This window comes from Callorhinus ursinus, unplaced genomic scaffold (assembly GCF_003265705.2).
Source record: "Callorhinus ursinus isolate GAN/ISIS: 27379988/994484 unplaced genomic scaffold, GSC_fseal_2.0 scaffold6, whole genome shotgun sequence".
Classification (NCBI taxonomy): domain Eukaryota; kingdom Metazoa; phylum Chordata; class Mammalia; order Carnivora; family Otariidae; genus Callorhinus; species Callorhinus ursinus.
Genome location: NW_027397068.1, coordinates 44,599,033 through 44,623,311, shown reverse-complemented (window position 1 = coordinate 44,623,311; position 24,279 = coordinate 44,599,033). Strand labels below are relative to the sequence as shown.

The window sequence follows — 24,279 nt, the reverse complement described above, 5'->3', positions numbered from 1 at the left end:
GTAACTATTTTCCTATGCTATATCCTAGTGATCAGATTGGATAGCCACAATTCCTTGCTTATTCTGATTTTGTCTTCTGAAACTTACTATGCACTTTGATTGTCAGGTAATTTCTACTCTCTTCTTCCAGTATCCATAGTATATGCCTGGGGCTTTCTTTTTTTTTTTTTAAAGATTTTATTTATTTATTTGTCAGAGAGAGAGAGAGTGCGCAAGCAGGGGGAGTGGCAGAGGGAGAGGGAGAAGAAGGCTCCCTGCTGAGCAAGGAGCCCCCCGTGGGACTTGATCCCAGGACAATGGGATCATGACCTAAGCCGAAGGCAGCCGCTTAACCGACTGAGCCACCCAGGCATCCCTGACTGTGACTTTCATATTAAAACAAAACTCAGGGGCACCTGGGTGGCTCAGTCGGTTGAGCGACTGCCTTCGGCTTAGGTCAGGATCCTGGAGTTCCGGGATCGAGTCCCGCATCGGGCTCCCTGCTCGGCGGGTAGTCTGCTTCTCCCTCTGACCCTCCTCCCTCTCGTGCTCTCTATCTCTCATTCTCTCTCTCTCAAATAAATAAAATCTTAAAAAAAAAATAAAACAAAACTCAGTTTTAGCATTTGAAACCTCCATCAATTCTTTTTCATTTATTCAAACTTTCATTTTTTTTTTCATTTATTCATCCAAATAAGACTATATTTGAGTGCTTACTAAAACTTCTGTCCTGGGTCCGAGGGATGCAGCTATTATGGAAAATAAAGCTTTACCTTCATGGAGCTCCCACACTGGTGTAGGAAGGCAGACAAGAAACAAAGAAACTAACAGAGCATGTGATGGGTGGAGATAAGTGATATGAAGAAAAAATAAAGCAGGATAAAAAGGATACAGATTGTCGAGTGGGCACAAATTCACACGAAGTCAAAGAACATCCTGACAGTCAGAGAAGGTGACACTGGAAAAAAGACGAGTAGGAGGCGGAGAGATGAGGCAGGCAGTGATTTGGGGGAAGAGCATTCTTGACAGAAAGGAAACAATGCTCTGAAAATCATGACTCATGGGTGTGTTTTAGTGTTTGAGGAAGAGCAAGGAGGCCGGTGTGAAAGGGGAGAGTGGGAGGAGAGCAGGGCAGAGGGAGTGAGGGATCCAGACCATGTCAGCTGCATGAGCCACATAAGTATATGCTGTGGGTTTTGCCCCGGGAGAGAGCGCAAGCCATTTTAAGTTTGAGCAGAGGAGAAACATGATCTGACTTACAACTGAAAAGATCCCTCTGATCATGATGTGGATATTACTTAGAAAGAGAGCAAGGGTAAAAGCATTTCTTTTTCCAACAGTTAGAGGGCAGATTTAGTCTGTGGATGAGGCCCTGGGAAAACCTGCATATGAAAGCTTCATTTCAGCTCTGGAAGTCACCACCTCTCTCTCCTGAAAGAGAACAACACTGACAAACTTGACCCTTAAGCATCCATTATCAAGTGTGGACCAGAGGAGGGCAAATAGTCTGTAATTGCTATAAAATTGTAGTCAGTGGAAACACACACACAGAAGACAAATTGGGTATGTATTCTATCTGCCAGTTCCGTTTTATGAGTTTTACAAAATTTAGTTGACTGTCAGTATTTAATTTTAAAATGTTCTGGATTTTGGTTACAAATCAGCAAGACATATTGCTCTAAATGTCATGTAATTAGGTTATATGGGGTAACAACAAAAGAGCCATATAATTTTAATGTCTGTTTATTGATTTCACAGTGATTTATGATAGCTTAATACAATTTCCTTTAGATGCTAAACATTTTAAGTATTGATAAATTTAAAAAATCAAGAATTATTAATTGAGAAAAATAATCATAGCATTAACTTGAAGTTAATGTTAGAATGCATGGATAGAATCCTAACAAGTAAGCATAAATCAAAAATATCAACAAGAAAACTATATGGTTATGATCACATTAAAATTTTGAAATTACTATTGCTCAGCAAATTAGAACTGTTCATCTTTAGTTCATTAATTAAACATAGGGAACACTCTGAAATGTTGGATTAAAGATTTCAAGAATTATTTGAAAAAGCTCTAGAACTTCCTTCCTTACATCATGATTCTTCATTAAAATTGTCCATACAGTCAATAAAAATGAACCTGGAAAAGATATAAAATTATTACATGTAAATTCAACTTAATACTTAATTGTCAAAATGTTTATTTTGCATATATGTATTTTGTATATAAAAATTTTGCAGGTATTTTGCATATAAAAATTAACATTCATCACTTGATAATTATACACATGAAGTTTTTAAATTTAAAATTTATTGACCAACTCATTATAAAAATTGATAAGAAATACAAATAATCAGAAAACTAGGAAAAGTGCATAAACACATAGAAAGAATTGTAAATTCATCAACAAAGCTAAAAGGCAACCTACAGAATGGAAGAAGGTATTTGCAAATGACATATCAGATAAAGGGCTCTGAAAATATCCAAGATCTGAAAGTATCCAAGATCTATAAAGAACTTTTCAGACTCAACACTCAAAGAACAAATAATCCAGTCAAGAAATGGGCAGAAGGCATGAACAGACATTTCTCCAAAGAAGACATACAAATGGCCAACAGACACATGAAAAAATGCTCCACATCACTTGCCATCAAGGAAATACAAATCAAAAGCACAATGAGAAACCACCTCACACCGGTCAGAATGGCTAAAATGAACAAGTCAGGAAACAACAAATGTTGTCAAGGACGTAGAGAAAGGGGAACCCTCTTACACTGTTGGTGGGAATGCAAGCTAGTGCAGCCACTCTGGAAAACAGTATGGAGGTTCCTCAAGAAGTTGAAAATAGAGGTACCCTATGACCCAACAATTGCACTACTAGGTATTTACCCAAGAGATACAAATGTAGTGATCCGAAAGAGCAACTGCACCCCAATGTTCGGAGCAGCAATGTCCACACTAGTCGAACTATGGAAAGAGCCTAGATGTCCATTGACAGATGAATGGAGAAAGATGTGATATATACATACAATGGAATATTACTCAGCCACCAAAAAGGATGAAATCTTACCATTTACAATTTACAATGATGTGGAGGAACGGGAGGGTATTATGCTGAACAAAATAAGTCAGTCGGAGAAAGACAATTATCATATGGTTTCACTCATATATGGAATATAAGAAGCAGTGCAGAGGATCATAGGGGAAGGGAGAGAAAACTGAATGGGAAGAAATCAGAGAGGGAGACAGACCTTAAGAGACTCTTAACTATAGGAAACAAACTGAGGGTTCCTGGAGGGGTAGGTGGGTGGGAGGATGGAGTAATTGAGTGCATTAAGGAGGGAACATGATGTATTGAGCAGTGGGTGTTATATTAAACTGATGAATTACTGAACTCTACATCTGAAACTAATGATGTACTATATGCTGCCTAATGAATTTAAATTTAAAAAAAGAAAGAATTATAAATTCATACAACAGTGAAGAAGTATTTTCTACATAAGAAACTAACATAAGTTAGAGAAATTGCTATATAGCAGTGGCTTAGAGAAAACAGAAACCTCAGTTCAGTTTTATGACAAAAATGTAAACTCCTGAAAACTATTTTAAGTACCACTCAGCAATATATGACTCGTTGACTTTAATTCATTTCCTTTCTACAAATTTATTGGTAAAATCATAAACTATGCCAAGAAAAACATACATAAAATGCCATCATTACATTATTGGCAAAGCTTATAAGAGAAAATAATGCCTACAGTTATAGTAAATTTTTTAAATGAAACACTACATATCCTTTAAGCAGAAGGAGTTGGCTCAATATTTCCTGATATCAAAGAGCTTCAAGAAAAATTTCTAGTGGGCGCCTGGGTGGCTCAGTTGGTTAAGCGACTGCCTTCGGCTCAGGTCATGATCCTGGAGTCCCGGGATCGAGTCCCGCATCGGGCTCCCTGCTCAGCAGGGAGTCTGCTTCTCCCTCTGACCCTCTTCCCTCTCGTGCTCTCTGTCTCTCATTCTCTCTTTCTCAAATAAATAAATGGAATCTTTAAAAAAAAATCTTTAAAAAAATTTTCTAGTAAAAAAATGTAGTGCAAGGCAGTGAGTATGATTTCATTTGTGCAAACAACAAAGGTTTTATTTATCCATTTATATACACTGTTTTATGTACAAACACATTCTAGGAATTTGCACAACTTTTAAAAATTGGGTGAAGGTCCAAGAAATGTAAATGAAGAGAGGTGGGAAGAAGACTTTAATTTTCATTTAGTGTGTCAAAGCACTTAAACATTTAAAGTTTGAATACATTAAATATAGTTTAAGATAAATCAGTAAAAGTAACAGCAATTTAAAAGAAAAAGAGTTTTTAAAACAATTTTTGAAGGGAAGAAATATTTCAGGTTAGATCTGTTAACATATGAGAGGTAACAGTTTGAAAGTGTCCAGAGCGCTTGGTGCCAGGTCTACTTCTGTTTTCTTCCTACACTCTGGGGATGGGAGGATAATGCTTAATTTCCACAAAGAGCTATTCTCGTAAACATCATTTACTCCTTTCCATGGAGATAGAGCATGTTACCTGATTGGTGGATGAAAGCATTTGGTTCATGTTTCTCAGTTGGCTAGAACTAATCTGTTATAAGATCCCAAGACCCAAGGATAGCTCTTTTCTCTTCTTTCTATTTAAACTAGTGAGGAAGTTAGGCTAGTTTTAAATCTTCATATTTGATCAAATGTTGAGTCAGTCAACACAACCAACAAGAAAGCAAAGGGCTGACACTAGAGTTCAGACTTATCTAGAGTATAGATTTCAGTATATAGGAGGATGATGTGTTAGAAGGAACACAGGTTTTAGCATAACACGCCAGGATGCAAATTTATTGTCTCATTTCCAGCTGGTGAATTATTTAAACTTACAAAACCTCTGTTTCTTTATTAGTAAAATATTGGCAATAAAGTTTTCTTACACCAAAGAAAAATTTTATTAAAGTATAGATTACTGGTTATTTAAAAATGCTTGGGAAAAGACAAACATACAAAGGCATTATCATACAACTGATTTCTAAACTCAATACTTTTGGAATAGAAAACAATGATCACTACCCCCAAAAAATCAGTTTATTGAAACAAATTGATTTTTAAGTTGGTCTAAAACTCTTTTCACTCTTTTGTTTACAAATGTCACTAGGTTTTTCAGTTTCATCTCGTATCTGAACTTTGTTTTTTGACATGTTTACTTCTCAAAGTAGGATGTAGTTATCTCTTGGAGTTCATGTCAGCAACTATGAGAACGTTCTCCAAGTCAAGAATTCAATACAAATGCTGCTTTGGAAGTAGTTTTCCAAACTTTTGCTTACCTACACCAAGACTCATGTATTGAAAGGCAAATATTAATGGGCAAAATACAGGGGTTGAGAGCAGGAGGACTAAGAAAAGATGTTTTCTTTTACTTTGGACCTGCTAAAAAAAATACTCCATTATTTACTTTGGTACTGTTGCTGGAGAAGCAGTTTCTGCCAGACCACAGGTCAACTATATAGTTGTTCATTTTATTTCCTTTTATAAAAAAAATGGCAGACTTTACTAATTTGAGTAAGCAGAGGCCTTTAAATTACCATACACTTTAACTGCATGAAATAAATTATTTTCTTAACTGGTTTAGCAGCCTTTTGTCTGGAAAAGTAGCAAAATTCACTTTGTTCCAGAATTAGAAGGCTGACTCCCAGGCTGTTTGTAAGATGCCCGGAGTTTTCTAACCCCAGTCATGACGGTGGACCTTCCTGAATCCAGTAACTTAATAAATGTAAAAATGACCTCATCTATCAATACAATGTGGAGCTAGCAAGACCAACAAAGTTCACTCATACAATAGGGATTGGATGGTATAAAACAAGAGATAAATAACGCAAGGAGATATGTGGTAATCAAAACAATCTATAATAAACTTGTGAAGAGATGATTCTGGTTTACATGTAAGTCTACTTAAACTGACCATGACGAAATGATTGGAAATTTTCTTCTCCTAACATAATCCCATTCATTACAGGCTAAGCTGGTCTTGGTTTCTTATAAATCTGGTATTTCCTTGGATTTATCTATTACACCCTCACTTTATAGCCATTTAGTTTATAAGCTGGGCTTGCCTAGCTTGCTATAAAGCCTCTCTTCAGAAAGATCCCAGGTACATTAAACAGAGGCATCTTCTAGTAAAACTCTTCACTTCTTAACAGCATGTGAAGAACCAGCAACTGGCCCTCGAATTAAATACCTCTCATTTCACATTACCACAGAAACAGTGCAGTTTACTAACCATTCCTTCCTTACAGAAAACTCAATAATAATAAAAATTTTGGTTCAGTTTCAAAACATTTTAATAGTTACTAATTCCAAGCACCCAAACTCCATGTAACTTTGGCATTTTTGGAATTAGCAACTCAGGAGAGAAGCTTTGTTTAGAAGTGAATTGGATCATACTTTGTGTAGAGACTTGCCAGAAAATAAAGAATTGTTGGAAAAATTGTACAAAACTTCTGTGCAGAGGTAAACTGCACTCCACAGTCCATTGTTCCCAGGGAGTTAGGAGCCTTGCTTTACTGTGCTCAGGAGTTTCAAAAGGCATTCCTTTTACTGCATGCAAAAATCATACATCCCAAAATATGTATAATATTCATTAAGGTATAAGCAAGAGGAACACTGAAGAAGGGACTACTGAGGAAGATAATATCAAGCAAGCCAACTGCTGACATATATGTCAGCCACCTACCCCAGTTGTTCATTACACAGGTACATGGATTCACCTCACTTTGGACAACTCCAATATTCATATTTGCTCCACCACCCCACACTAGGCAGCTGGCTGAGAGCAGGACCAGCTCCGTGGTGTCTCTCCAAAGCCAAATGCCTATGATTAGCTCCAGCCTTGGCAATATATTTTTATAAAAGTATTGTAGTGATATTTATATATGATAAAGGGGAAAAAAAACCCTGACACAATTTCAGGCACATGGTAGGTGTTTAATAAGTAGGAGTTAACCACTTAGCTTTACATCTTAACTTTATATCACACCCCATTGTGTACTTTTAATTTAATGAAATAGACTATCAGATTGAAAATTTAGTAAGTTTTTTAATTGAAATATAATTGACATATAATATTGTGTTAGTTTTGGGAGTACAATGTAATTATATATATAAAAATATATATAAACATATATATATGATTATCACAATAAGTTTAGTTAAAATCTGTCACCAGATATAGTCACAAATTTTTTTCTCGTGATGAGAACTTTTAAGAGCAACTGGCAAAGATATAATACAATATTGTTAACTACAGTCACCATACCATACGTTACATCTCCCTGACTTACTTATCTTCTATCTGGAAGTTTGTACATTTTGACCACCTTTGCCCATTTTACCCACCCCTACCCCATCTCTGGCAACCACTAATCTCTTTTCTATATCTATGAGTTTGATTTTTTATAAATTCCATGTAAAATGAGATCAGACAGTATTTTTCTTTCTCTGACTTATTTCACTTAGCATAAAGCCCTCAAGGTTCATCCATGTTGTTGCAAATGACAGGATTTTATACTTTTTCCGGCTGATAATATTCCATTTTATATCTATTGATACATATGTACGAATATATTCGTATACATCACATTTTCTTCACCCATTCATCCACTGAGGGACCCTTACATTGTTTCCATGCCTTAGCTATTATAAATAATGTAAATAATGCTGCACTGAATGTGGGGCTGTATATATCTTTCTGAGACAGTGACCTCAGTTCCTTCAGATAAATACTCAGAAGTGGAATTACTGGATCATATGGTAGTTCTATTTTTAATTTTTTAGAAAACTTCATACTATTTTTCATAGTGGCTACACCAGTCTACTTCCCCACCAGCAGTTCATAAGGGTTCCCTTTTCTCCACATTCTCCTTAACGTTTGTTACATCTTGTCTTTTTAATAATAGCCATTCTAACAGGTACGAGGTGGTATCTCGTTGTGATTTTCCCTGATCTCTGCACTTTCCTGATGGCTAGTGATGTTGAGCACTTTTTCATGCACCTGTTGGTCTTCTTTGGAAAAATGTCTTCTTTGGAAAAATGTTTGTTCAGATCCGCCCATTTTTAAATCAGATTTTTTATATTTTTTGGATATTAATCCCCAATCAGATATATGATTTACAAACAATTTCTCCCATTTTGTAGGGTTTTTTCCTTTTTTTTTCTTTGATGATTTCCTTTGCTTCCTTTTTGTTTGATATAGTCCCATTTGTATTTTGTTGTTGCCTTTGCTTTGGGTGTCAAATCCGAAAACTCATCACTAAGACCAATGTCAAGGAGCTTACCCCCTGTTTTCTCCTCAGGGATTATGGTTCCAGGTCTCCCTGTCAAGTCTTTAATTCATTTGCATTTGGGGTAAGATAATGGCCCAATTTCATCCTTTTGCAGGTGGCTGTCCAGTTCTCTCAGCACCACTTATTTAAGAGAATGTCCTTTCCCCATTGTATATTCTTGGCTCCTTTGTTGTAAATTAACTGACCACACATGTGTGGGTTTATTTCTGGGCTCTCTATTCTGTTCCATTGATCTATGTGTCTGTTTTTATGCCAGTACCTTACTGTTTTGCTAACTATAGCTTTGTAATAGCTTGAAAATTGTGAGATGCCTCCAGCTTTGTTCTTCTTTCTCAAGTTTTCTTCGGCTATGCAGGGTCTTTTGTGGTTGCATCCACGTTTTAGGATTGTTTTATTTCTGTGAAAAATGACACTGGAATTTTAATAGGCAATACATTAAATCTGTAGACTGCTTTGGGTAATATGGACATTTTAACAATATTAATGTTTCCAATTCATGAACATAGAATTTCTTTCCATTTACTTGTGTCTTTTTCAATTTCTTTCATTAATGTCATAGTTTTCAGTGTACAGGTCTTTCACCTCTTTGGTTAAATTTATTTCTAGGTATTTTATTCTTTTGATATAATTATAAATGGATTTTTTTCTTAATTTATAAGTTTATAGGTTATGAACTCACCACTATTACATTAGATTATCCTGAATTTAACTGTATTTCTCAGAGGGATTTATGCTTTCATATGTTTTCTTGTTACTAATTAGCAACTCTTTTGCTTCAGCTTAAAGAAGTCCCTTTAACATTTCTTATAAAGCCCATCTAGTGGTGCTGAACCCCTTCAGCTTTTGCTTGTCTGGAGAACTCTTTATTTTTCCTTCATTTCTAAAGAAATATTTTGCCAGGTAGAGTATTTGTGGTTGGGAGTTTTTTCTTTCAGCACTTTGAATAATTCATGCTACCCTTCTGGCTGGTAAAATTTCTCCTGAAAAATCTGCTGAGTCTTATGGGAGGGGGGTTCCCTTGTACAAAATGAGTTGTTTTTCTCTTATTACTTTTAAGATTCTCTCTTTGTCTTTAACTTTTGACAGTTTAATTATAATGTATCTTGGTGTAGCTCTTTTGGAGTTCAGCTTCTCTGGAACTCTAGGTTTCCTGAATCTGGATGTCTGTGTCCTTCCCCAAGTTACAGAAATTTTCAATTCTTATTTCTTTCAGTACGTTTTCTGCCCCTTTCTCTATCTCTTCTATTTCTGGGAGCCTTGCAACACAAATATTGGTCCACTTGATGTTGAGCCATAAATGTCTGTAAGCTGTCTTCATCCTTTCTCATTCTTCTCTCTTTTTGCTCCTCCCATTAATGAAATCTGCTGCCTTGTACTCAAGTTCCAGATCCTGTCTTCCACTTCATCCAAACTGCAGTTGAATCTCTCTGTTGAATTTTTCAGCTCCGTTATTATATTTTCTTCAGGTTGGTGATTTCAGTTTGGTACTTTCTTATATTTTATATTTCCCTGTTGAAATTTTTACTTTGTTCATGAATTCTTTTCCTGACCTCAGAGAGCATCTTTATGACCATCATTTTGAACTCTTTATCAGATAAATCACTTATCTCCATTTTATTAAGGTCTTTTTCAGAGGTTTTAGGCTGTTCACTTGTTTGGAACATATTCCTCTGTGTCTTCATTTTCCTTGCCTTTCTGTTCTGGTTTCTGTGGATTAGACAAAACAACCACCTCTCCCAGTTTTGAAGAAGAGGCCTCTGTATAAAAGATAAATCTTATCATTCAACCCTGCCCTTGCTCTTGATTGTCTTTCAATCCTTTGTGAAACTGCTTAGTGTGTTCTTAATGGCCCCCAGTAGTTAAAGTTGGGCTAAGACTTGTCAGTGTCCCAAAGAGGCAGAGCTCAGTCAACACCTGGATGCCAGATGATTTTAAGCTGTATCCTCAGGTAGCAGCTTTTGTTTGTTACAGTCCTATGGAACCCATGAATTTAATTAAGCCCTGTTGGCCATCAGAGCCATGCAATCAAAGGGTATCCTCTGAAAAAAACATGACACAGATGTGTGTACAAGTTCCTTTCCAGGAGATAGCTCCACCCTGAAGCAAAACAAAGAGAGAGTGCCAAGATGGCACTTATCAAGTCCTTGGTTTCTGGAGAGTGGGCAATATTAAATGGGAAGCCTGCCCCTCAGTCCATAGCTGTTAAAATGAACAAACTGGCCTCTTTCATGAAAAGATTGGGTGTGTTTCAGTTTGCTGCCTCTGCTTTGGACCCTTGGGAATTTGCCACAATGAGTGTGCACAAACCTTTTAAGAACTGTCTCTTAGTTTGCTATAGATTTCTGGGTCCTGTGGCTGCAGGCCTGCTGGTTTTCAAAACTTCTGACAGTTTTAAATCTTCATTCAGTCTTCACTGTTTATTTTAAATATCACCCATGGGGGTAAGAAGTAATAAAATCTAGGCAAGCTTTGTTTTCTTACTAGTTTATACCTAATATTATTTTTCAACTTTAATATGAGCTTTACTCTTAGAATATGTATAGTCAAGGATTAAAACTTAATGCCACTATAGACAAAGAAATGGTTCAGAATTTTACATAATTAAAAATGAAAAACTCCGTGCCAACTCTTACCATCAGCAAAAATGTTAAAAAGCTAATTTGAAGCCTGAAAAGTTTAATTTTATTTTGTAGATTAAATTATATGAATTTAGCTTAGGTTTCTTGTGGAAAACACTTCTGGAGACTAAGAAGTACCTAAATGACACTTCAAAACTTTACTGTAAAAGTATACATATGTTTCTATCAAAGAGTAACTGAAAATGCTCATTTTTAAATATTAGTATTTGTTTTTCACTCATGCTTTGTTTTCTTTTCTTTTTAAGTGTATTTTTTCTTTTTTTTAAGATTTTATTTATTTATTTGACAGAGAGAGACACAGCGAGAGAGGGAACACAAGCAGGGGGAGTGGGAGAGGAAGAAGCAGGCTTCCCGCTGAGCAGGGAGCCCAATGTGGGGCTCGATACCAGGACTCTGGGATCATGACCTGAGCTGAAGGCAGACGCTTAACGACTGAGCCACCTAGCACCCCATTCTCATGCTTTGTTTTCAATACATCTGTTTTCTCTATTATCTGCTTACTTGAAAACTCCAAGATCTTTGACACTGTGACTGAATTCTGAGTATCAATGGGGAGCGGTTGCCATGAGAATGACAATTACCTGAGAGTAAATGCCTCATTATACAACATCTGCACAATTATACTATCAAAGCTCACCATTTTTTCACCAATAGTTTTCAACATCTACTCTCTCATTTTTTTTCTTGTGAAAGCCATTCAAAACTGCATGTCATAAAGCTGAATTTCAGTAAAACTGAATCTTGTAATAAAATCTTATAGTATGGTACTTTCAAGCTTTAAATGAAATAACTTCCACTCTCCACTCAGTTCTTCACCTTGTACATCTTAAGAGGAAAGATGTGGATTATATAGAAGCCAGGGGTTGGAATAAGCACAGATGGAAGGAGACTTAGTCCTCTACTCATTGTGTAAAGGGAACCTGCCATTGACTGAGGATATTGCACTGGGACTATTACTATGGCAAGAAGAAACTGCAATTGCATGAAAGCCTTAAGTGTTTGGGCTTATTTTTTACTTGAATTAATTCAAATAAGATTTCGAAACATATATTTAATGTATTTATGTTTACTTTGCTTGTATATCTTTCAGATTCTTTCGGGGGAGTTAAAATAGTAATATTTTAATTATGTTTTCAGCTTGGTTCACTGCATAAGAGCATATCTAGAAAATTGAGATGATGTGGTCTTTCAAATATACAAATATAGATTCCTTCTGTTTTTCATTCTGAAGGAAGTCCTATAGTTGAAGAGCTGCAGCAGAATACTTCATCCATGGCTAGTATGGCTAGATGAAGGGAGCTCACATAAGTCAATTTGCTAGTTTTTCCCATTAATCATGATTAATCAGATTTTCTTTGGAGATTTCTTTATTTTTTTTCTAAATTTAAGAGCAATGTATGAGGTTTTTAAAAAAGGAATACAGTAACAGCAGCAAAGGATTATATCTGGGTTTGTGGATGAAGAGTGGACTGGAGGCAGTCTGGTGGCTTCATAGATCAATAAAGATGCATAAGAAAGGACAGGCTACCATTACAAGGACCAAAAACTGTGGAATGGATACCCATGGAAAAATCATGACTTTCTTTAATAGTATGTGTTATAATGATCTTTTAATCTGATAAAATCATTATTTCTTCCTTTATTCAATGAAATATTAATTTTCTTTAAGGTATTGTTTGTAAGGCCCTTACCTGGAGAGTTATCCACTTTAGGAAGAAAACTTAGAACAAGCAGGACGATGTTTTGAAAGTCAGTAAAGTCGCTGATGAAGGGGGCTCTATCCCCGTTAACAAGCATTCGTGGTGGCAGGCCCTTCTGGAATTCATATGTTCTAACCAAAGTTGTAGGAAAGAGGGTTACAGCTAAATAGTCCACAGCCACACACCAACTTCTTCCAAAATTTGCTTCTGGTTTAGAATAATACTCCAACCTAAGAGACAAGTGGAAGCAGGTACAATAGTAATTAGTCCACTCAGAACTTCAGCCTCATTATTTTCTCTTTTTTTTGTTTGTTTTTGATTTTTTAGTTTCAAGTTTTTATTTAAATTCTAGTTAGTTAACATATAATGTAATACTGGTTTCAGGAGTAGAATTTAGTGATTCATCACTTATGTATAACACCCAGTGCTCATCACAAGTGAGGAACAATGGCTTAAATACACGGCAAGCCCTAAGAACAATGGCTTAAATAAACCACAAAGCCTTAGGAACAATGGCTTAAATAAACACTAAGAAAGAGGTGAGGGCACCAGTTCAAGGCACAGAGGCATATAAGCAAAATCAGATCAAATGGAAGGCTTTCAAATGATTTAATTGAATGTGTTATTGGACAATTCACCTAATAAGTCAGTTAAGATGTAGTCAAGTAAAAAAATAAAAATACACTTTTAAAGGCTCATTTTAATTTAAAATACAGATATACATGCACCAACCAATCCTAGGATCCAAGACCACAGAGGTTTTGTTTTGTTTTTTGTTTTTTTAAGATTTTATTTATTTATTTGAGAGAGAGAATGAGATACAGCATGAGAGGGGGTAGAGTCAGAGGGAGAAGCAGACTCCCCGATGAGCAGGGAGCCCGACATGGGACTCGATCCCGGGACTCCAGGATCATGACCCGAGCTGAAGGCAGCCGCTCAACCAACTGAGCCACCCAGGCGACCAAGACCACAGAGTTTTAAGTATATGTAGACTATACAGAGTTCAGTGTTGTCTCACGTAAATAAAAAACCCTAATATATTCTTTTACCTAAAAAAGTAACACATGAGATTTGAAGGAAATGCCCCAGTATGTAGTAGATTGCAAACATGACCCCAATTTTTCAAAACTCTTTATATCTCTGTTTTTTGTTTTTCCCAGTGCCCCTTCCCTGTTACAATTGGAAGGAGGTGGGAAGGAGAGAGGCGTAACTTTCTGACCCTGGCTCAGCCATATGATTTCATTTGGCCAATAGGATATTAGACAACTTGACACAGTGTAAGCTTGAAGTATTTTTTACATTTTGGTTTCTCTCTCTTGCCATTCTGCCATCAGTATGGCAAACACTCAAGCTTGCCTGCTGAAATATGGGAGACAAGTGCAGCAGAGCTGAGCTTTACTCATCCCTGTGATGCCAGTCAAAATCAGCTAACATGAGGTGAGCCCAGGAAAGATCAGCAGAACTGCCCAGCTGAATGTTAGACAGGTGAGGGAACACTGCTGTATGACACTGAGATTTAGTAGTTATCAACTGTGCTACATTCTCGTGAAAAAAAAATGGAATGAAGTACAGGGCAACACACCCAATAAATTGCAGACTTCTCAACAACGAAAGTGAAGTTAAAAATTAATGGAGATATGCCTTCAAAAATCTTAAGTATTACCAGCCGAGGCTTCTGTAATCACTCAAAGCCTCAGTCAAAAATCATGATAGAATAATGATATTTTAAGAATGCAAATTACCTACAATTTTTTCTTCTTATACAACTGTTCTGAATCGACTAGTGTGTAAGTCCTAACAAACAAAGTAATCCAGGAAATAAAAAGATACGGGATACTGGAAATGGGTGACTTAACACAAAGAAGAGACAAAGGAAATCTACTACAAAGATACTAGGGACCTGAGAATCATATCTGACCACCTGAGCAGAACAGAGCAAGTCAACAGCTCTGAAAGAAACCTCTTCAAGAAGAAGAAATTGATATAATTCTGGATGTTTTTAAACATGTTGAGAAGAAACTTCCTTGGTTTGTGAATTTGAAGTAATTAGTGTTGTGTACAATAGAAAGTAAACAAAAATGGACAAAAAATGATCAACTCTAAAGGGAATAAGATAACAAAGAAAAATAATTATAATCAGTTTAGTACATGTGATATGAAGAGTAATTAATGGTTAAAATAACGTAGCCACTGAACATTGACCCAATCCAAATCACTACAAAATTATGCAGAGAAAGTGAGAAGTGGGAAGAATTTGTGTGGAGTGGGGGTGAGGGGAACTCAGTGGTAATTTCCTATGGTCATGATAAAAAGGATAATACTTAAATCTGCAAATCAGGAAATGTTATAGGATTTTTTATTTTTAGAAATATAGTACCAGATATCAAAGTACCCAGCTTTCATAGTAGTATTCTCCCTGGATACAGCTGTTTCATTTATTTATGTATTTTTGGTGGAAGAGATGGCAAAACCTCATAGAACCATTTGACTCTTTAAATCATTGACATATAAGAAGTGGATAATATGCAAACTAAAAATAATCCAAAACAAAAAATAAGAAAGTCCACCTGAATTCAATATATAAATTAAAGAAATGGAAGGAAGGAAGGAAGGAAGGAAGGAAGGAAGGAAGGAAGGAAGGATGGATGAGGGGGAGGAAGAAAGAGAAAGAAGAAGGGGGAAGGGAGGAAGGGAGGAAGGGGGGAGGGAGGGCGGAAGGAAGAAAGGAAAGGAAGGAAGGAAGGAAGGAAGGAAGGAAGGAAGGAAAGGAAGGAAGGAAGGAAGGAAGGAAGGAAGGAAGGAAGGAAGGAAGGAAGGATGAGGGGGAGGGAGAAGGAGAGAGAAGAAGGGGGGAAGGGAGGAAGGGAGGAAGGGAGAGAGGGAGGAAGGAAGGAAGGAAGGAAGGATGAGGGGGAGGGAGAAAGAGAGAAAAAGGGGGGAAGGGAGGAAGGAAGGAAGGAAGGAAAGGAAGGAAGGAAGGAAGGATGGATGGATGAGGGGGAGGGAGAAAGAGAGAGAATAAGGGGGAAGGGAGGAAGGGGGAGGGAGGGAGGGAGAAGAGGTCTGAATGATATTTTGTTCAGTTAAGCGATTGCCTGGGTGGCTCATCTCTCCCCGGAATTGAAAGATTCTTCAAGGAAGTGAATATTATATTTTATTCCTGCTTCCTTATATATTGAAAAGGTGGAAGGATTTTTTTATTGTTTAATAGCTGTTAATATCTTTTTAGAAGGGAAGAAGAACCTTGGCAGTTATTGACCTCCTAAAACTAGTTGGTAGTCCGGGTACATTGAAGGCAGTCCAGCTCACAGGTAAGATGAGCTATGGAGTCACGAGAAATTTAAATACTAGCCCTGCCATTCACTGGCCATAAGATTTCAAGCAAATTACTAAACAGCTCAACCACATACTCAGGATCTAAAAAAAGGAGGTGTTTTGAAGTGAGATATTACATTAGGATACCTTGTGAAATTTCTTCTACTTATTGTCCTTGAGAAACAGTAGCTATTTAAAAAACTCATTTAAGAGGGTCATTTGTTGATACCTAAATAAGAGGTCAGGCAAGCAAGATCAAATTTCAGAGAATAAAAAGAGTTTTTTAAAAAAGCAATTTTTTGGTTATATTTAGTGAGGAAAGTGCTTCTAATACTATCAGAAAAAAAATTTTTAGGTCATACACTTTTGATCAAAATAGTCCTGTAAATATTTAAGATTATTCAGAGAACATAAGATTATGTTCTGTGATTTTGGAGTTTTTAAATAAACTTGGCCTGTTAAAAATACAACATTTCTTTCAAAAGCAGTTCCATTACATAAATAGGAATAAATACAATAAGATTAAAAGTCTAAATCCACAGGAGATAAGAATGTACCTATAAGAAAAAATTTCTTCAATTTCCCTGAATTTACCTAAAGTACTCTTACTCAAGGACAAAGTTGCATTCTCTAGTGATTCATCTTTGTATATGAACCTGGAACATCTGTAAATGAAAAAAGTAATCTAGAGCCATGACTTGCTATCAGTCAAATATTGAGGTTGGCAATCCCAGGCCGATTATCATTGTCTGATAATCTCATTACTATTTCCTGTCATCAGAATACAAAGAGCAGTTGAGTTACAACTGCAGCCCCAAATCCTATCACTGATGCTGCCACAGGAGAAAATTCCTCCATTGCCCAACTTAACATCTGGTTTTTTTGTTGTTGTTGTTGTTGTTTTTTAAAGATTTTATTTATTTATTCATGAGAGACAGAGACAGAGAGAGAGAGAGGCAGTGGGAGAAGCAGGCTCCCAAGGAGCAGGGAGCCCGATGCGGGACCCGATCCCAGGAGTCTGGGATCATGTCCTGAGCCGAAGGCAGACGCTCAACCATCTGAGCCACCCAGGCGCCCCTTAATATCTGGTTTTTGAAGCCATACCAACAGGTAAAGGAGGAAGTGTGCTTTGAATCTGATACTTAGGTGATGTATTTACCTAACTGAATGATGGAGTCAGTGGGAGAGACAATCAGTGAAATTAAGAGGCACACATTCCTGCCTGGATTTACCTACCAGTCTACTTATACAATACCAAGAACCCTGATTTTTTGGTTCTGGTTTTTTACCATACCCAGACTTCTACCCCATATCTCACTCAAAGTGGTTGACTTTACCCTCAGCTAGTGTCCATGATGGCTGATTTTATGTATCAACTTGACTGGGCCTCAGGGGGCCCAGATATTTAGTTAAACATTATTTTGGGTGTTTCTGTGAGGGTTTTTTTTTTTTTTTTTTGGAAATCTTAGTTTCTAGATCAGTTGACTGAGTAAAACATATTGCCGTCCATAATGTGGATGGGCCTCATCCAATCTGTTGAAGGTGTGAATAGAACAAAAGGCTGACCTTCCCTAAAGTAAGAGGGAATTCTCTTGGCTGATGGCCTTCGAACTGGAAGATAGGCTCCTCCTGGTTCTACCTATTTATATCTATCTACCTCTCCCTTTCTCCTATTGGGGCTGTTTCTCTGGAGAACTCTAATACAGTATCATTCACAACTAAACACAAATCATTCTTACACCTTCATATCTAGGTGTATAATAATCTCGAGATGTACACGTAGAGTGGCTTGATAATCTTCTAAGTTTCAGTGTGCTAATCCTGATGCTTGTCAGTCTTTTTCCTTAAGTATGTACCTACCATATAATGTGCCCATGGCCAAAATAATGAAGAAAATTTCTTTTCTTTTTTTTATATAGACAAATTGGTTGTATGTTTTATTTGTTGGTTGGTTGGCTAGCTGTTTTGTTAGTTATCAGTTGGTTAGCACAAGATGTTTTTTTTTCCCTCAAAATTTTGCCCCTTCTTCATAAGACACTTTTAATCTAATCATTCTAAAAGAGCTACACTTCATCATTAAAATACACAATGACTAATGTTATTTAATAGGAGGATTGACCACCACTTTAAAAGAGGGATAAAAAGGCATAAGTAAGGCCAAAAATCATTTACCATAGTAAATAGAAATGATTTGGGATCCATTCTTACCTATCCTCAAATATTTTGCCAGCATATTTCAAGGTTGAGACATGTGCAGCCCATAAGTACTTCAACAGGTCTTCAAAGCTACTAGAAGGATACTGTAAATGCTGTAGCAGAGGAGAAATTTAGTCATATTTGAGAAAATATAACAATTCCTCTCCTTACCATTTAATTTAATCCCATATATAATTTAGAAATATTCCACATGAGAGGAGAATTTTGTTTCCAAGAACTGTGCAAGCTCTCAGTGACTAACACTCTGTAAGAGTATAGTAAATATCTATTATAAGTAATAATATTGAATGCACCTATAAGAAATGAGCTGCAACAATTTTCTCAAGAGTCAGTATTTTATACTGGCCAGGAGGATTTTGGCTTTGGTTTGTCATTTGCTTTCCTGCTACCATAGTAGAAATTACCACAAAAGTTTAAGATTAAGAAAAGGAGGAAATTTTTATTAGAATATTTAATTCAATCATATCTAAAGTAGTGAACTAATAATCTATAGAACTAGTCAATCTATCTTTTCACTGTGGACCTTAGCCCACGTCTATGTTTAGCCAAAGTTTGTATTTTGCTCATTGAATATTTGGTTTTGATTGCCACATGATTGTTTAGTTCTACTATATATGATCACTTATTAATTCAGTTGAAATAAGTTAATTGACTGTTCTAAAAACCAACTCCATAATTGTGTTTCTCCCAAGAGTTAACCCTTGGTTGCCATGCAGGTTCAATTAATCAGACTACTCTTTTTATTTAGTAAGATATCTTTTGTGCTCTCACATTTATGTATAACTTATTTGAAATGAATGGATAGACTTTGTATTAATGCCATATTGGTTCAGAGGGTGTTAATGGCACATAATGCCCTGCTGCAGTGTAATAATATAATTTGCATAACAATGTATATTTTTACACTTAGGAAAATATTATACGATGCACACAAAAACCTAGACAAAAAGCATTCTACAAAAAAGGAAATTCTCTTACCACCTCCTAAGAAAATAAATTATAAAACTTAAGAAAACAACCTGGTAAAAGGTATTCCACTTGCTCATTGGCTCAGGAAAGGATGACTGACAACTAGAAACATTAAGACAAAACTGTGTCTGATCCTTGGGTGGTGGCAAAAGCATGACTTGGTCCGATGATATCCCCATTATGCCAGAATCAACCGCAGCAAGGAAAGGTAATGCACATAGAAAGTAATTCATATCTGTAACAGCAAAATACTTATTATTACCACAAGCACGAACAAATGTGATAGAGAATATTTTTAAGTAATCTGTAAACCAGTAAGCAAAAATTACAGATCCAGAAACCTAAAAGTCACTAGCAAAAAAAAAAAAAAAAATTGAAAATCTCCCTAAGGATCATATACATAACTTTAATATGCTTTTGCTAATGATTCTACAATTATAAACAAACATAGGTTCAAGCAGTTGTCTATAATATCTTAAATAAAAACTAATTTTAATATTTAATATTAAATGAATTAATGGATTAAATTTTTTATTTCTTTTATTTTTATTTTTATTTTTATTTATTTATTATTTTTTTACTTCTCTCTAAATATAACCTATTCCAGCAGATTTAGACATTATAATTTAGATGGCTGATTCTCACTGGTGATGCAGAATATTTTTTATCATAGACACGCATTTATGAATGCAATTCTACGCCCCAGTGGAGCAGGCTGATACTCCAAACTACTAAATCAATTTGAGAATAAAGCCTGAATTCTACATCTGTGGCCAGGACTATTTGTGGGTCTTGAAAAGAACCGGTCTGTATTAGAAGCATTAGAAAAATATGTAAAGGTATATGTGATGTGTGTCACTCTAAGAAAGTGAAACTTAATATATTCTTGTCTCTAGTTATTGGGAAATATCTCTAAGAAATTGTGTGTAAATTTTATTACTAAAAAACAAAATAGAACTAAAGAATTAGAAAATACCTTCTGATTATCTTAGTATTAAATATCTGACTGAAGGCTTTGATTATGGATCAATAAAATGATTTGTGGTACACTACTCTGACATGTTTATGGTTTAAAAGTCAAACACATTTGGTCTGAGCAAAATGAGAAAAAGTCCTATTTACTTGCTCCCTCATTTCTCATCCTTCCTCATTCTGGAGACTCCCCCTCACTCGTGGGACCTCCCACCTGACTGCCACTGCTGGGCTTTCAGAGGTCATGGTCCTTTGCAGCTCCTAGTTTCAGTCCTTCCATGAAAAGCTAAAGTTGTCCTGGGGAATCGTTATGACATTATGGCTGTTATATTCTAGAATGTGGCATAAAGGCCACAAGGTACATGATGAAATAGATTCCTTCTTACTAAGGAATAATATTGTTTTGTCTCTGTCCCTAAGATTTTAGTTTGAATACTTTCCTTGGGGATGGTTATTACCTATTTTGCCATTTAAATGAACCTACCAGCCCACCAACTGTCCACAGAGATACACAAAGGATCTCCAGATTCATAGCCACAGCCTTTCTTTTGTCTGGGATCAGCTAATCTTCCTAGAAGAGAGAAGGTGCAGGGATTATTTATTATATACTAACATTAATTCTTGCATATCAGTAAATATTTTGCTTTAATTTGTTCTCTTCTTCTTTCATTGATCCCCAACAACTCCCTCTCACTCAATCCCCCTCCCTTCCTTTTCTTGTCCCTTTCTTAAACACACACACACACACACACACACACACACACACACACACACACACACACCCTACACTCAATCACGTTTCTATGCCATCCTGTTTCCAGGTCCTGTCCTTTGGCTTAATTTCCAATATTATCAATTTAGAACAGAATTTTTCAGGTGGACCTAAACATTGATATTTTTTTAACTAGGCAATTATTTTCAATATGCAACCAAGACTGAGAAACACTGCTTTGGCTCATTCTTTTATTTCCTAGTAGATTTCATTTTTATTTCCCCAGTAAAATTTCATCCACATTTCAAGTCTCAGTTTAAATTCATTTTTTCCTGATTACTCCAGCTGACTCCACTCTGCCCTTTGTTTTGCATTTTTATCTTTTATCCAGGAGTTATTGTTTATTGTTTTCGATTTAATTTCTGCTATCCTTTTCTATTTCACTTGTGTTGTAAATTCTCTGATGGCAGGGAAACTGAGAGTACTTACTCACACCCCATCTCCTCACTGGTCTTAGTAAATGCTGGTCAGCTTAGTAAATGCTTAGTAAATGCTTATCAGCTCATCAGTGGATGAGTTTAGTCAGGCTTGACCCTGATGTGTGAATGCAATGAAAGTGTAAGAAGGGCATTAATCTACCAGCTCATTCAGACTCCATCTCTCCCCTGAGGTTGGCATGCCTCCCATAGTAGACTTTATGTTAGTGATTTCTCTTGGACCAGGGTTGTTTTGACCCAAGGAATGTCAGATAAATAGGAGTAGATTTGGGTCTCAGGACATTCCCTGACAAAGATGCATGACTTGTCAACCTCAGTATCTCCTGAATATGACCACTGCTCAGACTTAAGATCAACCATAATCTTCTCTCTTCGTTTTTCCATTAGAATAGAACAAATCTCCTACTTGGTGGTATTATCAATGTGGAGTAGGCAGAAGCACCACTCTACTTCATGAGCTTCTTCTGTCAGCCAGAACAAAAATATCTTTTTAATTTGTGAATCCTTGGCCTACAACACATCTCCTAACTAAACACTAGAATGTATTTTCAAGAGGAATCAATCATTTGCAGAGAAACATCCTATGAACAAGATGGCACTCCTTGCCTATCAGCCCTATCCCCATGTATAGGTAATCACAATTGGGACTTCAAAAAATTCAAGTTAATTTGACATCACCTTCTGTCTTTAATGTATATCCTTTTGACTGCTTTGTTCATCTGAGTGCTTAGAATGGCATCTAGCACCTAGTAGGAGTTCAGTAAATACTTGTAGTATGCTCAATAGATTTCAATAGATTTAATATGAAGTCTTTTCGTGTTTGGCAACTATGCCTTATGCCCCATTGCGGTTTCTAGTCAAAACAGAGGCACATAAAAGAAGGATTTATGGGGCAGAAGGAGAAGTAGAGAAATATGGTTATGAGGGGAAAAGAGGAAAAAGAAACGGATCAGTTTTCAAAAACATGGTATGGTATATACAGAGTCTTATTTTCCAATTACTACATGATCATATTAGTAGATCATCAGGATGAAAACAAGAGTCATTCTTACCTGTTCTGTATTGCCAGCCATTCTGGAGAGGTAACCCCCATAAAATATTTTGTTCATTGTCTGCTCCAATGTTTTCAAAATAACTCGCTGTTTTGTTCACTAGAATTTTGTACATCCCCATTCTCTCAGGGTATACCCAGGGATCAATAATGTACTTTCCATTCTCTACCCTGTAATCACTGAACTGACTAGCACTCTTCTTCCACAGTGGGGGATACAGATCTGAGAAATTAGATGCTCCGGCTAAAGAAGCAGAAAAGTAACCAACTAGTACACAGGTCCAAGGAGGAAGGAAAGCCATTGCACCAAAGCTGGGGGTTGAGACTGTGGCAAGGCTTTTATTGGGAAATGGAGGAAGAAGTCATGGTATTTACTTATATCCCAGCATGTCAACACTTTTGTTTCTTTTCCCTGAAGAGAATAGAATGAAGATGGGAAGGCCTTACCAATGAAAATAGGGTGCCTCTCTTGCTAAATAATAAATGGATTTATTGTTAATAAACTTACTAATATAGTTCGTTATTCACATGATAGTCCAAACAAGCTGTTGAAAATTTTATTGTTGAGTGAATAAATATTCTAGACATTTTCAGAAAACTGCTATTAAGTTTACATTGTGTTCTTATGCCTATTAAATGAAATACACTCCTACACATATATCTCGACTTTATTCATCTAGAAATTTAAAGATATGGGCAGTTACCTATGTCTGCAGAAAAGAGTTTACATAGCAAGCCTGAGAATGCTATAGTTTAAAAAACCAACTTGCAAGGTTGGCACTTGGCTGGTATCTGTCTACTTGGCTCTCAAAGTTCCCAGTCAACAGTTAAATGACAAGTGATTCACTGTACCTAGACTGTGCAAATAATGTGGTTTATGCCCAACACCTGCTTTCTTTGTAGAATCTGGAACTTTCATGTATGACCAGCACCCAGTAAATAGCTTGGGTACTACCTCTTTAGTGGGCATCCCTGGGCAGAAACATAACACACATATTGCTGTCCTCCTATTACTGGGGGAAAAGTGTGCTCTGTGTGACTTCTCATGGGAGAAGTGTAGAAATCTACACATGCATTCCTCCAGACTCTGCCTGTGTCTTTTTCCCTTTCATTCAGCTGTGTGTTCTTACTACATCACCATAAAGAACCTTAGCCATGAGTATAATCATATGCTGAATCTTGTGAGTCTTCTAGAGCATGTTTAAACATAGGTGTCTGAATGAAAACCTTCAGATACCCACTAGTTATCTCTCACCAAAGGCTAAGAAAAAACGTTTTAAACATTTATTTAGTATGTTTAGTGAACATAAAAACTTCTAGCCCCCATATTGAATCATGTATCTCTAGATCCTAGAGGAAAAGACGAAGTCTAACAGGTTTCAATTTTGGGTGTATAAGTGTCAACAATATAAAAAAGAAATTCCCTGATATTATAATTTAATTAAAAAGGAATGGACTGTCTTAAAGTGCTGAGTTTTTTCCACGCAGAGGCTATTGAACTAGTGTTTGGGGGGTAATGTAAAGGAAATTGATATATTAGCTAACATATAAAATAGTTGAATTTTGCAACTCCTTCTGCGTCAGAATCTAAAAAATAGGTTAGGCTGACCTATAATATTATAAATAAGACGACTGTCAACAGAAACCTTCCAGGGTTTCCTAATCCACACTGTGATTACAAAATATATCACCATGATATTGGGGTACTCCCTTATCATTGAAAAAAAAGCTTTAATATGTTGCACACATAATATGACGGTTGATGTACCAGGATTTATAATAATGTGTCAATATATACTGAAAAAAAAAAGAATGTTCCATTTAGTAGAAGTCTCTTTTTTTTTATGGCTGAAAA

At 36.2% G+C, this 24,279-nt stretch overlaps 1 protein-coding gene and 1 pseudogene across 1 annotated transcript; both read right to left on the bottom strand.

Annotated features, from left to right (window-relative positions):
* Window positions 1–1,997: 1,997 nt before the first annotated feature.
* On the bottom strand, window positions 1,998–22,726 carry CUNH6orf58 (chromosome unknown C6orf58 homolog). Its single transcript, XM_025860914.2, has 6 exons — window positions 22,426–22,726; window positions 20,649–20,735; window positions 19,243–19,427; window positions 18,215–18,315; window positions 12,683–12,921; window positions 1,998–2,125 (listed from the first exon to the last, which is right to left on the bottom strand). Exons 1-6 carry the CDS (start codon window positions 22,724–22,726, stop codon window positions 1,998–2,000), a joined length of 1,041 nt encoding a protein of 346 aa, XP_025716699.1.
* Window positions 6,351–6,804, bottom strand: LOC112815126 (ORM1-like protein 1 pseudogene; annotated as a pseudogene).
* Window positions 22,727–24,279: the final 1,553 nt, after the last annotated feature.

Bases quoted from the DNA above. Each gene is read 5' to 3' on its own strand.
- CUNH6orf58 (XM_025860914.2), bottom strand. From the start codon at position 22,726: ATGGCTTTCCTTCCTCCTTGGACCTGTGTACTAGTTGGTTACTTTTCT. The intron at 12,922-18,214 runs GTAAGAATGGAT...CTTGTCTCTTAG, and splicing joins GGCAAAATATTTGAGGATAG to GTTGGAGTATTATTCTAAAC. The intron at 2,126-12,682 runs GTAAGGGCCTTA...TATCTTTTCCAG, and splicing joins TAAAGTGGATAACTCTCCAG to GTTCATTTTTATTGACTGTA.